Here is a 17,545-nt window from a genome sequence, read left to right on the forward strand (position 1 = left end):
GTGCAGAGGAATCTTTTTGTGCATGTCCTTAGACCCTTAAAATGTAGTAGGACAGGCAGGTAAGGTCATTAAGGCAGGAGCAAATTACTGCAGATGCTGGAATCTGTACTGAAAACAAAACTTGCTGGAAATCACAGTGGGTCAGGCAGCATTCAGGGAGAGAGCCCGAGCTAACGTTGAGTTTCGATGACATTTCATTGAGTCCTTGAGTGTATAACACTCCCAAGTGAATGTCCCAATAGCAAGTAATCTAAAAGTGATTGATATGCATATGTTCAACTAAACAAATTACTGAAAAAGCACATCAAGAAAAATGCCCATTGTAACATTTATTCGACATTTTTTTTTTAAAAAAAAAAGCACAGTGTACCACAACAGAAAAAAATACATTAGTAGTTTCACTACAGTATCTCCTTATCAGTCTTGTGTTAGTGGTTTTTAAGGCATGTCAGTGATACAACTTAAAATCAGATTCACATGAACAGGTAAATTGGGTAAATTAAATTATCCATTATGCTAAGTATGGTCTTTTCAAGTAAACTTAGCATTTAAGATATGGTGCATAATCTTCACATTGTATTTATCACGTTACAACTACAAGCACAATTTTGGTTCAGCTACTGTGCTGAGGTATTAGGTCAGTCATAGAAAAGTAAAACTTTACATTTTTACACAGAGGACCATAATTGACTGTCTGAAAGAACAAATGAATGGATACATTAAATTCACAATGGTTGTATATTTCTCAAATCATACATATTAAAAGATTCCATTCACCAAGTTTAAAGATTCTTGCTCTTCTCTGCAATAACAAAGATAAAAACCACAAAATCATAATTTAAAAAAAAACACACAACTTTAAACATTACCAAATAAAAATGTTGCTCTTCTTTATCCGTACAATTTCACAAAACTACAAATTAGCTGCTTGGAAGCAAATATTACAAAATATGCAAATACTTTTATTTTTGAAAATAAACAACTTCAAAACATGGTCAAATATAAAAAGTTTCTGGTACTTGCACAGCGAAGAAAATCCAAATTCACACTGCAAAATTCCATAACTATTAGCTGCAAAGCATACTTATTTTGAATTCCAATGTTTACTACAAAAGGTGAATTGGTCAGAATTATTAAACACATTCATTCATCACAAGGTTATTTTTTTCTATGAGGATATTCACATTTTTAAGAAATCATTCATTTCAACATTGAGACACAAAACTTCTTAATGGCTCAAAAAGTATTTTTTGTAACAGGGAATTGTGCCATGCAGAACAGTTAATTACTGGTCTTTGTTCAGTTATCTGCTCGAAGCCTTAATAACACTTAAGAATTCTGGTTGGTCTCAGCACTCCTCAGTTGAACAGAAAGGAATTAACTGGCTGCTGCACCACAACCCTTCTTCAAGTCCTTGTGCATAAGCATCAGGTCAGGGCAACACACCATATTGTTATGATGTCCCTATTATTGAACATCGTGCTGACACAATCATTCGAGCATCGTGAGCTATGCAGGATACACAACATTGAACAGCACTTGTGCAAACATATAGGAACAGGGGGTCAGAAGTCTTCAGGAGGTAGGGATTCAAACAAATTTAGAAAGCAGAAATCAAGGCACTATAGTTGAAAAATATTAATAACAGATGCTCCTGAGCTGCATTGGGCAGTCTTTTTTGCTCTCCCCTATCAAGGGCTTCCTGAGGATCCATTGGATGGATAATCTGTACTCCATAATCGGTTCCGTGGACTGCCTTTACCACAGGAGTGCATGCTTGTATTAAAAGGAGTAGGAGATGGGGAAAACCCTAGAGAATCAATAAAATTATAATGTTAATAGAGTTACATTATAATTTGTAGAGGTACTTATATTCAACTGACCCACGTGTTCAACAGTGACCTTACATATGGCTTATAAATGGGCAGACAAAAAAGAAAAGGACATAGTGTGCTGCACTATTTCTGCAATGTTTAGAGATTAACATATTATTTATCTGGGAAAACTGATTTCCAATACAGCTTATGCTCAAACATCGACTCTCCTGCCCCTCGGATACTGCCTGACTGGCTGTGCTTTTCCAGTGCCACACTATTTGATTCTGATTTCCAATACAGCACAGTTGAGGCTGATAAAAAATGTTCTTGCTAGCAGCTGCAAAATTAACATGGAAAGTTTCAACTCTATCACAGATTCACAGCAAAACATGATGATCAACTTGAAGTTAAGTGGTATTACAGTCATAGAATGCAAGGATTCAAATTGTTCTAGCAGAAGAGTGAGTGAATAGCACTTCCAAGGCTGAGATAAAAGGGAAGCAGCTTTTCATGCCCTGGGTGCTACGTCATGATGGAAATTTAACACTGAACCTTTTTCAAGAGAGACAAAAGTGCAGAATGGAATCTAGCCCTCCCCACAATGCCTGCATGGGCAACAACATCTAATATCCTGGTCAAAATGAAGTCAAAACAAAAATCCTCATAAATCTCAAAATGTGTTGAAAGGCAAGACCTTTCACCAAGATATTAGCACTGGCAATCATACTGGGGAAAGTGGATTGGGACAGTCTAACCCTGAACCAGGCTGCGGTCACTGTTCTTGTGAACAACATAACTGGAAAGTAGATAGGAGTTTAAATTGAATAGTATGGACAAGGGATCAAATTTGTGAATGTTCGGTAAATCAAAGAGGAGACGCATGGCCAGAGATAAAAGTATTAATATGAAAAATAAAAGAACATGGCAGGAAGAAATTGAAAGTACACATGCAGGGGTAAATAAGGCTAGTTGTTTCAAAAATAAAATAACAAAACTATATGCTCTGAAGGCAAACTGAACTCAAAACAAAAACATGAACTGAGTGCAAATGTATCTGAATATTGAAAGATACATGATGTTTAGAAAAAGGGTAGAAACTAGAAAATGATGGATAGATGGATCTATGAATGAATGATGGTATTAGCACATTATTGAGGGATGACCCAAGTTCAAAAAACAAGGACATAGGAGCATCTTAGACAGAGAAATGATAAAGCAAAATCCCTATTGGGAGGTTTTTTTGAGCTTTAACAGTAACCACAGAGGTAGACAGAATTCAGAGGAAGAAATAATAGGAGCGCATCAGCTAAGGCTATAATCATGGGAGATTTTAATCCATAGATGGATAGGAAAAATCAGATGGGCAAAGGTATCTTAGACGAGAAGTATATAATGTTTTCAGGGTAGTTTCTTAGAAGCATACATTCTGAAGCCCACTTGAGAGTAGGCAATATTACAGCTTGCATTGTGCAATTATATACGATTAATTTACAACTCGTGAAGATGCCGCTAGGTGACAGGAAACTGCAGGTCAATTACTTCTATCATTTTTATATTACTGATAATATTGCAGGGCACTTATAAGTTTGAAGTTATCAGGCAGCATCAATATGCTTTTGTAAAAGTGAAATCATTTAACCAATTTATTGGGAGTTCTTTGAAGAAGGAATGTGTTGTGGATAAAGGGAAATTGTATGACTTAGATTTCCAAAAGACACTGATAAAGAGACACAAAGGTGACTGCAGAAAATACAAGCTCATGGTAAGCATAAATGGTTAACTTTCTGGTGGATATGGTGTAGTGAGTGGTGTGTCACAGCGATGATTACTGGGGTTTCAAGTGTTTACAATTTATGTGAATATCTTCAATGAAGATACTCAGGGTGCCAAATCTGTAAATGATACAAAGATAGTTCAAAAAAAGTAAATGGAGAGATTGATCATGTGAGAAAATTGAAATTGACCACTTTGGTAGATAGAATAAAAAAGAAACATTATCAAAAATGGTGAGAGATTGCAGAGGGATCAGAATTCCTAGCATATAAATTACAAAAGGCAAGTAATTTGGAAATTTAAGTTTTCCTTATTCATTCTTAATTGCCCACAAGCCATGTTTCTGTATACCTGGAACCTTATATAGGCCAGACCAGGTAAGGATGGCAGATTTCCTTCCCTGAAAAGGACATTAGGGAACCTGAAGGGTTTTTATGACAATCGATCATTGCCAAAGGTCACCACTTGAATAAAAACAAGCTAGCTAGATGTAATTGAATTTAAATTTCATCACCTGCCATGGTGGGATTTAAACCGGGTTCCCAGAACATTAGTCAGAGGTTTTGGATTACTTGTCCAGTGGCATTACCATCACCCCACCAGATCCTTATAAGCAGAATGCACTGTTTATTGTAAGCATAAGTGAATACAAAAATAGTGAGGTTATGCTTCAGTTGTAGAGACCATACCTGGAATATTGTGTTAACTTGCCATAGTACCAGAGGACTATAGGGCTGCTCTCACCTTAAAGAGGGGACTGGTGGCAGTTTAACCCAAGTGAGACCACAACTCAGGCGATGGGCGAGGTTGAAAAGGTGAGCCCTTCACGGCAGTCTCAGTTGGTACAGGAACTGAACCTGTGCTTTTGGTGTCACTCTGCATCACATACCAGTGTCCAACCTACAGAAGTATCTGATCTCTTATCTAGTCTCTTTATTTAAGAAATGATGAAATGCATTGGAAGCAGAAAAGATTTATTAAATTGATAATCCTACAATGGCAGATTGTTTAATGAAGAAAAATTAGGCAGACTGATGGAAGCATGAGATTTTAACTGGGTGGGTGTGGAGAATGTTTCTTTTCATGAAAGCATCTAGAAATACAGATCACTGTTTAAAGTAAGTGGTCACCCAATTAAGACAGATGAGAAGAAATGTTTTCTCAAAGGGTCTGAGAATTTAGAACTCTCTTTCTCAAAAACTGCTAGAAGCAGTGTCTTTGAATATTGAAAGACAGAACTTGATAGATTCTTACAATGGGGTAAAAGGTATCATGAGTAAGCAAGAATGCATCTTTGAGTTTTCAATGAGATCAACATTTTATTCAATGTCTTGAGCAGGTTTGAGGAGCTGAGTGGTCTATTCCTGCTGCGCATTTCCTCCTCAAAAGGCAGTGGAAGCAGTGTCCTTGAATATGTTTAAGGCAGAGACAAATGCCTTGATAAACAATGGAGTGAAAGGGTTTTTGTCAGGGATAGGCAAGGATCTGGAGTAATCAGATCTGCCATTATCTGACTGAATAGTAGACAGGTTCAAATGGCCTACTCTTGCTCTGGATTTGCTTATATTTTTATATACCAAGGTTTCTTTCATTGAGGGCTAATCAACCATCTACTCTTGGCTAAGGAATCATACTTAAAAGTCTCGACTTTTTCAACTGAATTCCAGTCTACAAATAAAAGCAGAATTTTTCATTCATAAAAATATTTTTAACCAATGTTGCCCAAGAATCAACCCTGCATGGAACTCTGCAAGTGCTAAAAATGCAAAAAAAATTTGCTCACAAGTAAAATCACATAATTCTTCATAAAATTTGAGTGGTGAGTTATAATTAGTTCTTAAATACTTACAGCCATAGTCAAAAGTATGTTTTGTAATATACATTTTCTTATGGAAATTGTAGATCAATAAAAAGTAACAAATTGATATTAAAGCTATTCCATATAAAATGAAGAAATTACACAATTTTTCTGCCCATCTTAGTCATCTTAATTTGAGGCGGCACGGTGGCTCAGTGGTTAGCACTGCTGCCTCACAGCACCAAGGTCCCAGGTTTGATTCCAGCCTCAGGTGACTGTGTGGAGTTTGCACATTCTCCTAGTGTCTGTGTGGGCTTCCTCCGGGTGCTCTGGTTTCCTCCCACAGTCCAAAGATGTGTGGGTCAGGTGAATTGGTCATGCTAAATTGCCCATAGTGTTGTTAGGTGCATTAGTCGGAGGGAAATGGGTCTGGGTGGGTTACTCTTCGGAGTGTTGGTGTGGACTGATTGGGCCGAAGGGCCTGTTTCCACACTGTAGGGAATCTAATCTAATCTAATCAGCTCAAGGTTGAGAACTTAAGGCAGTGCTCAACATCCAATTCTTTCAGATTTAACAATTCTCATAGCAAGAATCTGATCTGTTAATTAAATGGTTGCCTAATATAAATTTCATACATGTACAGAAACCTTTGTTCATAAATATACATGAATAAGAAGCATGTTGACAATGTTTACCTCCACGAGGTGTGGTCCGAGTAATAAAAGATGAGTGATGCATTGGCTCCTGTGGTGAGAAGAATGCATGATAGGCTGCAAATGAAAATAAACAGTTATAATAAGTATTGTAAAATCATATCACAAACCTTTCAAGCTAGCAGTACTTACCAATAATCATAACAGCAGTCGCAGCAAGTAACGCAAATAGTGTAAAGAACATAACTTGGTAAGACTGAATGAATTGCTGGAAGAAACCAACACCTTCCCAGTGAGTTGCTGTGCCTTCAGCTGAGAAAGGACAAAAAGTTAAAAATTAAATTGCACTTCTTTGCGACACTAAATTAAATGATGAAATTCACAGATTCTGAAACATTTTCATTAAAAACATTTAAAGTTTTGTTTTAGTTATTGTAGTGTACTTAGAAGGACTCCACTGTTGAAAGCAATGCAATGTGGTACTAAATCAAAATGGATTCTTATCAACAAGATAGTAATGATAATTCTATGGTTGCTAGCCACTGTTGTCTCATTCCAACTTTTTAATGCATAGTCTATGCAAATTGAGCAATTTAACTGGAAAATCAGGAACAAAAGGTAACAATTTCTCAAAAATAAATAGGACCATAAAATTGGCTGAAGGACCTATTTATGTTTTTATATTGCACTGTATAAAATGAAAGGTCCAATTGTCCAAAAGAACCTATTGGAAAATGCAAGTAACAGATTGTAGAAGGAATTGTTGAGGAGAAATTATGGTGGGGTGCCCATAGTTTCCGGACACAGGATGCACAGGTTAGTTCTCAGCACTTAAATTTATAACTCAGGGATTGATTAGATGATCAGCTTGGAAAAACAAGTCAAGACATGTGGTGGGGTTCATGTGACTAAGGATTGTAAATGGAAAAGGCAAATACAAGGCAATAAATGACAGCAAAATTTGGGAGGTGAAGTTTAATCAAAACATTTGCCTGATAGTGTCATGACAGCGCCTGCTTTATATCAAAACCAAGTGCCTTGTCAGGACTAACAGGCAAAGGCTCAGTAGTGTCTCTCCAACAACGTGCAAATTAGATAGCAAAGAGTCAACCTTGAAGACCAACACATTGTAAATTGGAATAATTTCCTAATCGGAAGAGTGCGGCATTAAAGCTGGTTGGTCAGCCTAGGTCCCATCAATGCAATATATCAAGAGGGAATCTTGCCAAACGGTGTAGAGAACAATGAATATAGCAAGTGCCTAGGACTGAATAGTAATACAAAGGAAAAATAAATTAGGCTCCAATTCATTGCTTCAACACAAACTCTGAAGGACTCACTTCACTCTCCATGTTTATCTACATACTCTTGATACCCACAGCCACAAATCACCATTCTAAATGTACAGTCTGGAATGATGCTACATTTTGAACAGTTGCTTTGGTTCATCATAGTTTTATACATTTGGCTCCTGAAGAAGCTACAAGATAGTTAAGGTTTAGCGTTTCCTGGAAAGGCAACAAGGTAATGTTCCTATAAAAGGAGCCAAGAAATTTAATTTCTGCAAAACCTTGGTGAGAAAACCAGTAATTTTCACTCAATCCCATTTTCGTGGTCAAAACAGAGGAGGGGGTGGATGCTCCAACCAGGGCTCTTCCATTCCTTCTGTTTATTTCCTGTTTCCTTCTCTTTCTCCCCTCGTTTTGGTGTTTTCCCCAATGCAGGGTGGGTTGGAAGCATGGGGGACAGACAGCGGGCCAGGGGCCCCGAGAGGAGCGGGGTGGTTGTTGGACTGGGGGATCGATGCAGGTGGTCAGTGACTTGTGAGCCTGGACAGACCAGATGTGGAATCCCCCTGCGCTGATCTACTGCAGGGCCTTTAAGGAAAAGATCTCATGCTTATCTTTTTAACATTGGCATTTTTTTCTAACTTATATTATGAATAACTAAGAGTCATTTTCTTTTCTCTCCTTTATTTCTCTATTTTGTATCTAAGATTTGTACCTAGTTAGTTTGTACCTAATTTGGAGCCATGTGGGGTGACAATGTCATTTTTTTTTTTACTGTATTCCTGTACTTGTGTACACATGACAATAAAAGATATTCTATTCAATTCAGCAAATTCAAGCTCCATTTATCTGAAGAATGGAAAAAAATCAATTGCAATCCCTCACTGAGAACTCTCTGATACCAGAAAAAAAAAATGACTGAAGTTACTTAGCAGGCTTCATCATAAATCATCATAGATTTCCTAAGGTGGGGAAGCAGGCCATTTGGCCCACTAGTCCACACCAAACCTCCCATTCCCTCCACCCTATTCATGTAACCCTGCGTATCGCATGGCTAATTTTTGTAGACTGCATATCCCTGGACACTATGGGCAATTTAGCATGACCAATCCACCTAGGATGCACAATCTTTGGAATGTGGGAGGAAACCACGCAGACACTGGGAGAATGTGCAAACTCCTACACAGACAGTCACCAAGGGTGGAATCAAACCCAAATTCCTGGTGCTGTGAGGCAGCGGTGCTGAGTAATGAACTAGGTAGGTAAACCCTCAGGCTGTTCTTCGAGGGGAGAGTCACTGGACAACAGCTAACGTTACATCATTAATCAAGGATAGAAGAGATAAGCCAGAAAACCATCAGCAAAGAAGTGAAACATCAGGGGTAGTGAAACTTTAAGAAACAATGCGAGTTACACAATTATTCTCCACTTGGAAAGTACTGAATTCATCAAATATTATCAGTTGGGCTCAATCAGAAACAGACGTTGTAGAGGAGATTCACCAAGATGTTGCTGGAGTCATTCAGCTATGGAGAGATTAAATAGACTGTGTTGTTTTCCTCAGAACAAGGGTTGGATGAGGAGAGGGCACCTGATTGGAGGTGTACAAAGTTTTGAAGGGCAACAACCCAGGCTACAGTTTTCAGGTAAAGAGCAGGTGGTTTACAGGGAATGAGAAAAACTTCTTTCACTCAGAAAATAGTAGGTATCTGGATCTCTGCCTGAAAATAGTGGTAGAACAGGACTCATTAAACCATTTATGAAGTATTTGGATGACTTGAAATGCCATAGCACACAAAGGCTATGGACCAAAGTGCTGGAAGATGGGATTAGAATAGAAAGATGCTGGATGACCGCTTGTGGACACAACAGCGTGAAATCCAACGCCCACAGAGTTGTTAAAAATTCTGATAATCTATTTTTGTGATATACAGGCAGTTGCAAGCTTACTAATTTTATGGTCCCAACTGTCCTCTCCTGAGGCCAAGTATGAAATTCACTATTAAGCAACAGTAACCAGCTGAATGCACAGCTTGGATAAATTGGCTTTTTCAAGTCATTGCAGGTCTTCCCTTTAGTCTTTGCTCCTGTATCTATTAATGTTTCATTACTTGTTCATCCACATCATTAGCCAAGAAAGGAAATTCTAGGAGTTTGAACGGTTAGCTGAACATTTCCAGCTTTCAAGACTAAGACAAAGTAGTGGAACATAATCCATTATCTTTCTCTATAAAGAGGCCAATAACAGATTAAAGCAATTGTTAGGCAATCTATTTTCATTTAATAGTTTGGTACCATAGTGAAAACTGATTAAATCATCTTTAGCAGAGGAATTTATGTTCTAGGACAATGGGCTATACAATGGCAAAAAGTATTTAACTGACCTATTTTTTATAAAACATGCTGTATCACACACGTATATAACTAGTGACTAATTTTCTGGCAATGATGTGATTGAGTGAGAAAGGATCCTGGTAATTCTGTGCACAGAACAGTAAAGATTTACAAACAATTCAGAGAATGCATAGCCAAAGCACATGGGGCACTGGGTTGTACTAACAGGCCATTCAGTATAAAGGCAATCATTGTAATTACACAGGTTATTTGCTGAACCTAAAGCAGAGAGTTTTGGTTAGTTAACATGAGATGAGATTTTGTGGTCTTGTGATGGTTGCTGGAGAGTTACAAAAATCATATTCAACTTAAAAAAAAAATTAGTTACACAAGTGGATTTGATATCACAGACTTCGAAGAGACCTTAAAAAAGGTACAGAAAACTGGCAGATTGCAAGCATACTGATTGATGTTTCACTTTGATAGACTGTGGGAGACCAAGAGACATGTGTTTAAACTACGCAGAAGTAGGAACAAGATAGAGTGGAAAGTTCCTTCTTGCCCAGAGTAGTGAATCTTGAGAATGATTTACCAATTTGTGTAGACGCAGGGTTGCTTCTTGACTGGGGCAGAGATCACATTATATGAAATGTAACAGTGGTCACCAAGGTCTCAGTAGCCCAGGAAGTTCAGGAGGAATCTTAGAGTTTTTCCCCATTTATTGGTTTGGATTTTAGCTTTCATTATCGTAATGGATTTCTTACTTAGGAGAGGGTTAATTTTTAGGTGGCTGGGAGAGACACGGGGAAGGGGGTATCCAGTCCAGATTCCCATTCGTATGGGAGAGACTTAAGCTAGCTGATCCAATACTGGCAGTCGTTTATCATCAGAATAACTGTGCTTCTTGCTGATGAACAAAAAGCATAGCAGGTTGCAAGTGCCCTCTAGAGTGTGTGCCTGGTTCTTATTTTCCTAAATTGTCTTAGTCTTGTGTTTTCTCATATAATAAAGCATACATTTCAAGATTGGCAGAATAAGTCAGAGAAACTATCTGGCTTGTCTTTAACATTCTGTAGAATCAGCCTCTGTCAGAGTACTGCACTTATAAACTAAATTATATATTTATTCTATAGAAGATCGAAATATATAAGCATACGTTGAGCTTCTGTACTTTTTTCAGCAGCGTGCAGGATTTTCACTGGAACAGAGAGAAACTGGTCTGTCAATGAATTGGTAATGACAAGAGTAGTTGATATTGGTCCCTGATTTATTAGTCTAGTATCAGACAAGGTTACTGTAAATTTGATGTAACTTTGTAATCCATATGATTTTTCCTTTTCTTGAATGATAATGAGGGGTGATCCTGGTTTAACCTGAGGGAGAAAAGAGAATACTCCTAAGTTGTCTTAAATAAGTAGATTACACATTCTATAGACTAGGTACAGATGGCAACATCTATACAATAACAATTTCTCCAAGTATGAAGCTGAAAAGCAAACCTGTACTTGTTTACAATAGAAACTGTATGGCAGCTATATAAACTCAAATCAGGTCAAACATTTTGCACATTTAGGGCTGGATTTCCAACCTCCCACTTCATTTTATGGGTCAATTACTTTCTAGATATCTCAGTCGAGGGGCAACTCAGAAACATGGTGCTGTAACCTCTTTTGGACATCTGTGGAATGGGCAGAAGTTGATAATTACATGCACAACTCAAAGTGGTACAGAAATCAGACAAGAATATTGCCCAAGGACAATAGAGGGGCAGGAATGTGACTTATTCAAGAAATCCCACATCACTGCTGTTAGCTGTCCCTCGGTTTCAGGTTGATGTCTATTCTGGGTTGCAGATTCCTGCCATAGTTCTTCACATGGCTGAATAGGCAATTCTTGACCAGACCTTGCCTCAAGATAGTGGGATCTGGACTGCAGCATTTGTATCCTTTATTTCTTTTCTGCTTTTGCTCTTTATCATAAATGCATCCACACTCGAAGAAGGAACCATTTGATGATCAAGTGGCCATTTCAAACAGCTATTAGAACCTTCTCTCAGTTGTTATCATCAATCCTGCTCCAATTAAAGGAGAGCTTTAGAGTGTCTTTTTACCATTTTCTTTACCCTCCCGTAATGTAGGAGTGTTTCTTCACTGGTTTGAGAATAGAGAAAACAGGACCTGACAGGGAGAATCTGTCCAAGTATTTGGACCCAGCATCCAGCCCATCATAGTTGATTTGGCAGGAATTTTGCTTAAATGATTGTAGAACCAGCTTCAAGAAAAATACTAGTTTTAGTTCAGTGGTCTTCCCACTGACAGTGTGGTGGAAGCCTTCTTGTGTAATTACTTCAGGGCTTTTATGTGGACAAGTACACAGGCCAGATCTTACTGCAGTACAGGAGAGTTCGACAACAACTTATCTGTGCAGTTAGCACATTTGGAGCTGTACACCAGGACTTCATGGATCACCACCTAGATGTGGAGGAGTGTGCTGGTTTGCTCTAACAATCCCTTGATTGATGCCGTTGGGAGCTTCTGGTAGCAAGGGCAGTGGGCAAGGGTCAGAAAAGACACCCAATATGTTCTCAATATCAGAATAAGTGAATAAACACGCTCACCAGCTGCAGAAGAGAAAGACTTCCAATTTGGCACACAAGGAAAATCAAGGCCTTGCCTGGCTATGTGGTAGGACTCAATAGTTGCACCTGGACCTTCACATATTTCAGTCTCCGATGCTCAAGTTTATTATGGGCAGATATTAAAAACTCCTTCAATGTCAATTTTGCTGCCATTGGGACAAAGTTACTTCATGGTACAAAGAAACCTCAAACTTTAGCACTTCAGGAAAACACAGTATAAAAAAATGGGTGCTGAGTTAACCATTATTTGTTAATTAATATCTTGTCCCCAGAACCAAGTAAGTGCACTGAGACACATGGAAAAATGCAATGAAAGCTTAAAGAATCTCTGTAGTTCTGCATACTGATGATAGATGTTTAGCAAAGTCACAATTAACAAGGGTCTATAATGCGTACACGTATAAATATATAATTTATACACCAGTTTCTTACTTCTAAATTCCCAAGAATTTCAGGAGTTCCAAACACTGTGAGCTCAGCAACTGCATACAGGTTACTCAAAAGGATCGCAGACTGATCAGTATAAAAACCAGGTAAAAATGGAATGTTCGCACCAATTTGTTCTCCGTTGAAATGAGTTCCAAATATTGAAGCTTTCACAATGATGGATGTTTTGGCTTTGCTAAGTACTTTCAGTTGGTGATCAGTCAATTTCTGTATTGTAATAGAGCAAGTATAATGTCCTAACAAGGAAAGAAAACTATTATTCAAGTGCAACTGCTACAAAAAAAACAAATTTCTTGTCACAACCAATGAAATTCAAAGCATAAAAGAAAGATAGAAAGTTAATGCCAAAAATATCTGAAAATAATCCTCAAATTAGATGTTATTCCATAAGCCAGTCAAAAACCCTGGCTTTCATAACATAAATCCTATTTGTTGAATGTGCTAATAAGCTACTTACATTAAAAATGGAATTAAATACCTGCATATGTATCAAATCCTGTTTTAACATGAAACAAATCTTCAGCTGGGATTTCTATTGCACCATTGTTGAAATGCAAGTTGCAAGTGATACTGGATTCAGGATGCATTTCATCAATTGCTTCAACATGTGCAGCTGTACAGGCTCCTGAAACAGAACAAAACATACATTTAAAATGATTCAGACTAAAGATGACCCATTTTATTTTAACATTTCACGATATTTGGTAACTCATTTATTTGTGAAAAATCTTAATATTCTAGAGTCATAGAGGTCTACAGCGTGGAAACAGGCTCTTCGGCCCAGCTTGCCCATTCCACCCAGTCTTCATAAATTAAACCAGCCCCATTTGCCTGCATTTGGACTATACTCCATTCATGTACCTGTTTAAATTGTACTCACTTCCACTACTCCTGTTCCAGACAGTCACCACAATTGGAGAAAAGATTGCCGCTGTGGACCCTTTTATATCTCTCCCTTCCCACTTTAAACATACGCCCTCTTGTTTTAGATTCCCTTACCATGGGGAAAAGCTGTTGGTTATCTACCTTATCTATGCCTCTCATGATTTTACAAACTTCAATTATATCACCTCTTAAGTTTCCTGTGATCCTTGGGAAAAAGTCCCAGCCTATCTCCTTATAACTCAAAGCTTCCAGTCCAGTAGCATCCTAGCAAATCTTTTCTGCAATTTGTAGTTTAATAATATTCATTCATTGTAGCTAATCCCGCAATGTCAAATTTGAAGAACACCTGCTGTTCCCACTTGAGTTCTCCAACAAGACTATCCTCCTCCAATACCTCTCCCACAGCCAGTCAGTTGAGTGCCACTACACTCCTCTGATTCTATTCCTGAATATCAAATAGCCACCAGAGAATAATCTGCAAAGGCATCTCTTTCTGCCCTGGTGTCTAGCAAGAATGTAGCCTGGCCTCTCCGTTTCATCTGTGCCTACCTAGTGGTAATATCAGATAACACAGTTTGCACGTGGCAACAATGATAGCTGGCTCACCAGTATCTCTCAAACCTCCTACTTTCTTGAAAGTGGCAGATTGGATACACAGAAATGTGCTCAGTTAAAATAGTAGAAAGAATGAAAATGTTTCATACCCAACACAAGCTGCTTTGCTTAGTCTATCCTCCAATCCTTCTCCTAGCAAATGATTAAGACTGTTCAGAATCTTGGTTTCATATTTAACCTATATATGTTCACTACCTCCAAACCTCAGCTTGAAATTTTCATCCATGCCTTTGTTATGTCTAGGCTTAATTATTTCAATGAACTGGAGGTCAACCACCCACATGCAAGTAGTTAATCTTGGTGAACAGGGAAACTTTAGTAACACTCTTCCTTTAGCCCATGAATTGTGACTTTCGTTTTAACCTTATCTATCGGTACAGTAGCTAGGTGGTCATTAAGATTGGAAACCAAGGCAGACTGATGTATAAAGTTCTCATCCACTACAAAAATTAATATTACCTTTCAAATTAGTGCTGCTGTCTCCTATGGTAACAGATACCTTGAATGGAGGAGTAGTAGATTGGCTTGTTAGAAGAGCATCACCCTGCACCAGCGCAACGGTCTTCCAGGCATTCTTAACCACCAGCTGGAAAACAGATCAACATGTAGCTAAATTAAAACTTATGAATACATGAGAAAAAGGAAAACGTCTAAGTCATTGGTTCTTTGAGACTTTATTATCTCCAACACCATTGTGCCTGATATTCAACTATAACTCTTCCTTCCCAAGAGATGTCAGGAAGCATTCCTATACACAGAGTGGTAGAGGCTTGGAACTCTTTTGCACAAACAGCAGCTGATGCTAGATCAGGTTAGTTTTAAATCTGAGATGGATAATGTTGCGCTAAGCAAAAGGATATGGGTCAAAGCCAGATATATAGAATTAGGCCATAAATCAGCTATGATCTCATTGAATGGCAGAGCAGGTTTGAGGGGCTGAATGGCCTACTTATGTTTCTATAACCACATACCCAAATATTAAAAATCTACCAATTTTGGACTGGAACATACTTCACAACAAGGCCACTACAGATCTCCATATTCAAGAATTCTTAAAAGTTCATAACTTTGAATGAGAAAATATATCTGCATTTCAGTCCTAAATGTCTGCTCCTTTAATCTAAAACTGACTCCCCAGACAGGGCAAGATCCTTCCAGTGTCTATCGAGCCCCTTAAAAATATTACAAAGACATTATGAAATTACCGTATATTCTATACAGCTACCCATAATTCCTATCCTCATTAGAATAATGCCCTCATGTCACAAATTAGTCGAGAGCGGGGCCAGGCAGCCCAGAGTGGTCGGAGGGCAAGAGCAGACATGGGAGCAGGCAGCCGGCGGGAGCAGGAGCAGGCAGCCAAGGGAAGTCAGTGGGAGCAAGAACAGGCAGCCTAGGGCAGCCAGCAGGAGCAGGAGCAACCCAAGTAGGCAGCAAGGGTGAGATTGAGCCTGGAGAGGGGTAGGGTTGAGTCCTTGTGAGGAGTGCGAGCCCACATGGCCAGGTGCTTATGGACTGCGGTGGTGCACTGTTTCATGGTGTTTCTTTGTTTTTTTACTTTTTAGTAAGAAGGACTATAAAGGTTTGACTTTTAAAACTTTGTTTTCTTTATTTTTTGGCTTCATATCAAGATTCTATACCCTCGGTACCTTTGTAGCTAAAATGGTGCTGTAAGTGGCGACTTGTAAACTTTCCACAGTACTCATGTGAGTACCTGGGACAATAAACCCAATTCAATTTAATTTATATACGCTGCATCTGTCAAAGCCAAAATATTCTTCCTTGGGTGAACAGACCAAAATTGTATCCATTGTAATGTCACCAAGAACTAATCTAATTACTACACTGCCTTTTATCTTATTAAATCCCTTTGTAATAAAGCTAGTGTGGAACTTCCTTTCTAATCATTAACCTTAAAATGTTAACTTGCAAATATGGCCATGTACAAGAACACAGAGCTCCATAATAAATTGACAAAGTTAAAAAAATATTCTTTTCTATTTTCCTCTAAAGTAAATACTCCCACATGTCCTCACTTTGACGACCCTGTGGCTTTGAGAGGTGTTCTGTCCTGTTTCACTTGCAGAGGAGTGTTGTCACAATGGTGCCAAAATATACTTTTCAAACAGATAGCTGGTAAACTGCTTTGCATTCTCTCTGGGTGTGTTTTTAAAAAAAAGTATGACAAAAGAATCATGAGTGGGCAGGGTCAGGCTCTCACAGACCAAGATGATTTTTAGTTTTGTTTTCAGTTTGTTGTGTAGGTTTGTGCTGGCTGCTGGAGTGAAAAGCTCAAGTTCTCTCCTGCTAGAGTGAAGTTTTAGATAGAGGCTTTCCTTTAAGAATCAAAAAATGGTAGTTTTTTTTCTATGTTTCTTTCTACTGGATTGGAGAGACAGCATGTGAGAACAATAACTATGTTGCTAAATTTCCTTTGCCAAGGGTGTTTATGGGATGCTGCCTATACTGGAACAATTGATGATGAGTAGTCTTCAATCCAGATCAACAGATTATCTCCACTCTCATGAACTTTACTATCATATAATCATCCCTTGCTTGGCACCTTATTAGATGCATTTTTTAATTTAAGTTCATAACCAATCACAACCAAGGCAAGTGGAGTAGATTTTCAGATAGTGATGTATCTAAAAAAATACATATATATGGTAAGATAACTATATACTTTTTCATAGCTACAGTACAAATATGTCCAGCATATATATTTGAAGAAGTTGTGTTTTATAACAAAGAAGCTGAGAGAGCCATTTGAGAACTGAACAATTTCAGTTATGGTCTTAAGTATTAAAAACAATCTTCATGCACATTCTCAGACTGGAACTTTAATCACACAATACGACTAATGTTTTTTCAACATTGTTCTATCACTTCAATTATCTTTTGTTGCCTTTCTGTCCTGTTATTCTAACTATTTAAAATATAGTTTGCCACTGGTTTTGCTGGTCACAGAACATGGCTGGTTCCAGTGTTGGGTTTATGAAGAGGCAAGTGCAGGAATTATATCTTTAAGATTTTATAATCAAAATTGATTCCTGTTGAACAACAGAAGGTCAGAGAAATTCAGAACTCAAATGTTATACTAAGTGACAAACTAGCTACTAGCAAATCTTTGAACTGGAAGAATGATTCCACATGTGACAAGCATAAAATTATGAAAAAAGCTTACAATTTACAAGACATAGAACAACCAGATGTTTTGGTAGCGGATTTTTTAAAAAATTGCTGGAAAACTAAATATGCTTTAAAAGAATAGCAGAAATACTGCTGGTTATATTTCT

The 17,545-nt window shown here is 38.0% G+C and overlaps 1 protein-coding gene across 1 annotated transcript in view; it reads right to left on the reverse strand.

The window, feature by feature from the left end:
- Positions 1-314: 314 nt before the first annotated feature.
- nup210 (nucleoporin 210) overlaps positions 315-17,545 on the reverse strand; it is a 110,907-nt gene continuing 93,676 nt past the window's right edge. Inside the window, exons 34-40 of the mRNA XM_043707992.1 lie at positions 14,709-14,835; positions 13,228-13,374; positions 12,735-12,985; positions 10,821-11,037; positions 6,234-6,353; positions 6,084-6,158; positions 315-1,810 (exon numbers count right to left, since the gene is read on the reverse strand). Of these exons, the coding sequence (XP_043563927.1) occupies positions 1,692-1,810; positions 6,084-6,158; positions 6,234-6,353; positions 10,821-11,037; positions 12,735-12,985; positions 13,228-13,374; positions 14,709-14,835 (1,056 nt within the window). The 3' untranslated portion in view covers positions 315-1,691. The remainder of the gene's footprint in view (positions 1,811-6,083; positions 6,159-6,233; positions 6,354-10,820; positions 11,038-12,734; positions 12,986-13,227; positions 13,375-14,708; positions 14,836-17,545) is intronic.

The sequence above is a fragment of the Chiloscyllium plagiosum genome, chromosome 18 (assembly GCF_004010195.1).
Source record: "Chiloscyllium plagiosum isolate BGI_BamShark_2017 chromosome 18, ASM401019v2, whole genome shotgun sequence".
NCBI classification, from domain to species: Eukaryota; Metazoa; Chordata; class Chondrichthyes; order Orectolobiformes; family Hemiscylliidae; genus Chiloscyllium; species Chiloscyllium plagiosum.